General features: G+C 43.5%; 1 protein-coding gene across 1 annotated transcript; it reads left to right on the top strand.

Annotated features, from left to right (window-relative positions):
• Nucleotides 1–736: 736 nt before the first annotated feature.
• On the top strand, nucleotides 737–3853 carry LOC145396714 (uncharacterized). The gene is made up of 3 exons (XM_080270001.1): nucleotides 737–859; nucleotides 1724–1856; nucleotides 3339–3853. The coding sequence occupies exons 1-3, from the start codon at nucleotides 737–739 to the stop codon at nucleotides 3851–3853; spliced, it is 771 nt and encodes a 256-aa protein (XP_080126127.1).
• Nucleotides 3854–4106: the final 253 nt, after the last annotated feature.

Here is a 4106-nt window from a genome sequence, read left to right as displayed (position 1 = left end):
CACACACACACACACACACACACACACACACACACACACACACACACACACACACACACTTTACTCTAATAGTAGTAGCCTATATTAGACTGAGTTAGTTTGAATGGGTAGGATGGACGTGACCTTCCTTGCTGACCTAAAGAGGCTTAAGTAGCCCAAATTGAACCTAAATTTTCCTACACTAACCTAAAATGATCGAACTAAACCCAGATGGATGGAATGGATCTGAGTGGATATGAAAAGGCAGTGAGAACCTTATAATTATGTGCCCAATTTAAATGAACCCCAGTGAACCTAAATTGTTCTGGCACAACTTAAACTGATGTAACTGAAATGGACTAATTTTGAAGGATGGTTGTAAATAAAAGTAGAATTGGATGGATCTGGCAACACTATCTATCTATCTGTCTATTGCCCGACGCCTTAATCCCGTAAGGGGTGGCCACAAACAAATCGCCTCCATGTCGCCCTGTCCCCCGCCATTTCATTGCCCTGCTCCTATAGCTTACACACCCCCTCTCTCATATAACTCTCCACTCCATCCCTCCATCTCATCCTTGGCCTCCCCCTCCCTACACCTGGATGAATAATTATATGAATGGATAGGGTCTGACATTATACTATTCTCATATTTCAAAGTTACGAGAGAGAGAGAGAGAGAGAGAGAGAGAGAGAGAATTATAACATACCCATTATTTCTTTTATATTTCAGAGTACCTAGAGGGAGAGAGGGCAGATGAAGGGCCCGCGGGGAATACGTGGTGGCGGTGTGGTGGTGGCGTGGTTGGTGGGGATGGTTGGTCTGTTGGCTGCACCCTCACACACCACCGCCTCGATGCTAACTCGCACATTTGTAGAGGTGAGAAGGCTATGGCAGGTTCAGTCTCTCTCTCTCTCTCTCTCTCTCTCTCTCTTTCTCTTCTTCCTAGGCCAGACCCAGATAGCAGACATGGGGTACAGTGAAGGTTTGGAAGAAGGTAAAACATATACTTTGCGTAGACAGTGAAAGAAATATTGAGGATAGAACTGATACAAGACAGGGACGATGCGATGATGATGATGATGATGATGATGATCATGATAATAATAATAATAATAATAATAATAATAATAATAATAATAATAATAGAAGAAGAAGAAGAAGAAGAAGAAGCGATAATAATAATAATAATAATAATAATAATAATAATAAAAATGATGATAATAATAAACTGCTGACATGATGCCATGATTAAGTGATTTTGGATAGGGGAATCTGGGGGACACTTAACCCGGCCAGAATATGGTGAAAGTTTGTGGCGTATCAGACAGAGCCATGATTCCGGGGGCTTGAATGATGAGTGAATGGAAGTGTGGCCCATTGAACTGGGTAAACTTGGGCTGTCTGGACGTTGCAACTCCTCACCCTACCTTAGGGTGGGACAGGAGGTCCGGATGATGATGATGATGATGGTGATAATAAACTAATGATAATAATAATAATAATAATAATAATAATAATAATAATAATAATAATAATAATAATAATAATAGTAATAATAATAATAATAATAATAATAATGATAATAATAACAACAACAACATGAGATGGGTAGGCAAATCACGATACATAGAGCAAAGTGGCTGAATAATGAATACCTCTTTTCACCCACTTTTCTCTCTCATATTCTCCCTTCCTCTCTTTCCCTTCCCTTGCATCCTCACACCTCTTCCACTCTTCTAGGTATCCGGCACCACCTTCACTGCGGGTCTGGCAGCCTGTGTACTGAAATCCATGGAGTTTACGGAGCCTTCTGTCATTCGCTGTGGTGGTGTCTGCAATTCCGACCCCTACTGCACCCTATTCTGTTTGGCAGGTGTGTGTGTGTGTGTGTGTGTGTGTGTGTGTGTGTGTGCGTGTGTGTGTGTGTTGCTGGTAGATCTGCGTGGAAGTGTGATGATTGATGGTTTGATGTGGTGGTTGGTGGTGTGTTATTGTGGTGTGATGGTATGGTGGACCAGCAGTGATGTTGGTATATTATTGTGATGTGGTGTGGTGGTGTTATGATTAATCTGTATGGTATGATTCTCTGGTACTGAAGTGGCTTGGTAGTATGGTGTTCTAGTGGTGTGATGGTGTGGCCTTGTGTTGTGTTGTGGTGTGGTGATGTAGTAATGTGGTGGTGTGACAGTGTAGTGGTGTGTGATAGTATTGGTAATGTTGAGGTGTGGTGGTACTGAGTCTGAAAGTGTGGCGATGTATGGTGGTAGGATAGTGCAGTAGAATGATATGGTGTATGGTGGTGTGGAAGTGTGATAGAGTGGTGTGATATGGTGGTATGGTACTGTTGCAGGATGGTGGTGTGTGGTGGTGCAGCATTATGGCCTACGTATGGTGTGGTAGTAGTGTTGTGAGGTAGTATTATGTGCAGGTGTGAGAGGATAATACACCATGTAAAGCAGGACACTGAGTCGTGCTTGTGTGACAGTTAATTATGTGCTGGTGTAATATTGTGCTTATGTTGCGAGAATGAGGAGTACTGTACCCGTAGTGGCGTGGGGGGGGGGAGTACTGTACCTGTAGTGTGTGGGAGGGGGAGTACTGTACCTCTAATGGTGTGGAAGAAATGATCGCCAACATCCAAGACACTTTATTAATTAAAAAAGAATGTGTTTGTGCTATGTCTTGATATAACAATGCATATTATGTAAAAACTAAACTCTTATAATCATGATAATGTGGTTCGCTGAAAAGATGCAGATTCTGTCCTACTTGTCGGACGAATCCACACGGGACCGAAGTTGCTGCATCTCCTACAGAAGCAAATAGTTTCATGTGTGTGTGTGTGTGTGTGTGTGTGTGTGTGTGTGTGTGCATATTTCTTTCACTGAGGTAGTGTTGCTATATTGAGTGCTGGTGGTGGTGTGCTCAAAATAATTACCATTGTTTGATAAACATAAAAAGTACCATATTACTTCCGTCAGCGTATAAGAAGTCATAGCTAATCTGTTGCAGTCTAGCCATAAATTTAGAAGGGCATGATTCGCCTACTCTTTCTGGCAGCATCACGTGAAAAAAAAAAAAAAAAAATCCCTCCATTTGCTGAGGTTCAAACCCACTTACTGTACGTTACATGCCTTGTTCATCATTTGGGTACGTGCATTATAACCACTGGACCACCTAGTATTTTGCGTAATATTTCTTTAGTGGTATCGCTCATTGTTAATTCACCAGCCCTTTGAATAATGCCTCTGTCTTTGGGGATCATATAGTACTGAAGTAGGCTGTGAGAATGTGGTCAGTTTGGTCAGTGCTGTGTGTGTGTGTGTGTGTGTGAGCAAGATACTCCTCCACACAGGCAGCAGGTGTGAGACGTTCCGTGCCAAGGTGACGAGCAACTGGGCTGGTGCGGGCAATGGGGCGCACTACACCTATGATCGGTGCTGGTCCAGTCACCCCAAATCAGGCGACATCAGCATGGGTCTAGCTACGGCCGCACCTTCCGTGTATGGCGGCAGGGACCACACGAACCCTGTGAGTCTTAACTACTTCTGCAGCCTGGACAGTGAGCCAGGGTGCTATGAGGGGTATATTGACAACCCCCCTTGGTGGCGCGTTGACCTAGGGCAGTCCAGGGCTATCAAGGAGGTCAGGATCAACCAGTACGCCCTCCTGAACAGCAATGTGGAGTTCCGCTTTGGCAACGACACGACGGCAGCCAACAACCCACTATTTGTTTCCGCTCCAGAATATACACTTTATAGTGGCCTCTTACTCGTACCGCCAGAGCCCGTTTATGGTCGCTACTTTTTCGTGACTGAACCAGCTAAGTCTGACATCCGCGTCTGTGATGTCTGGATCATCAAAGCCTAGTGACTTCAGAAATTCTAATGACTTCACTCTGCATTACTGACGGCTGAGAACAAAGGCAATACTATACTTTTTTTTTAACCAGCTGTAGTCAGACTGAACGATAAATTCTACTAGTAACCAAGGAGACTCATTCCTACCTCACAACAAAGGCTCACCGAATTTCACACAATCACGATTTAGAGTCATCGTTTTAAGTGCCTTCGAGAATTTCCTAACACCTCTTCCTAAGCGATTTATTTTGCATATTACGCCT

Source organism: Coenobita brevimanus, chromosome 39 (assembly GCF_032717465.1).
Source record: "Coenobita brevimanus isolate Jiangsu-jjx chromosome 39, ASM3271746v2, whole genome shotgun sequence".
NCBI classification, from domain to species: Eukaryota; Metazoa; Arthropoda; class Malacostraca; order Decapoda; family Coenobitidae; genus Coenobita; species Coenobita brevimanus.
Note: the sequence above shows the minus strand (reverse complement) of the source record. Positions and strands in the feature narration are given on the sequence as shown.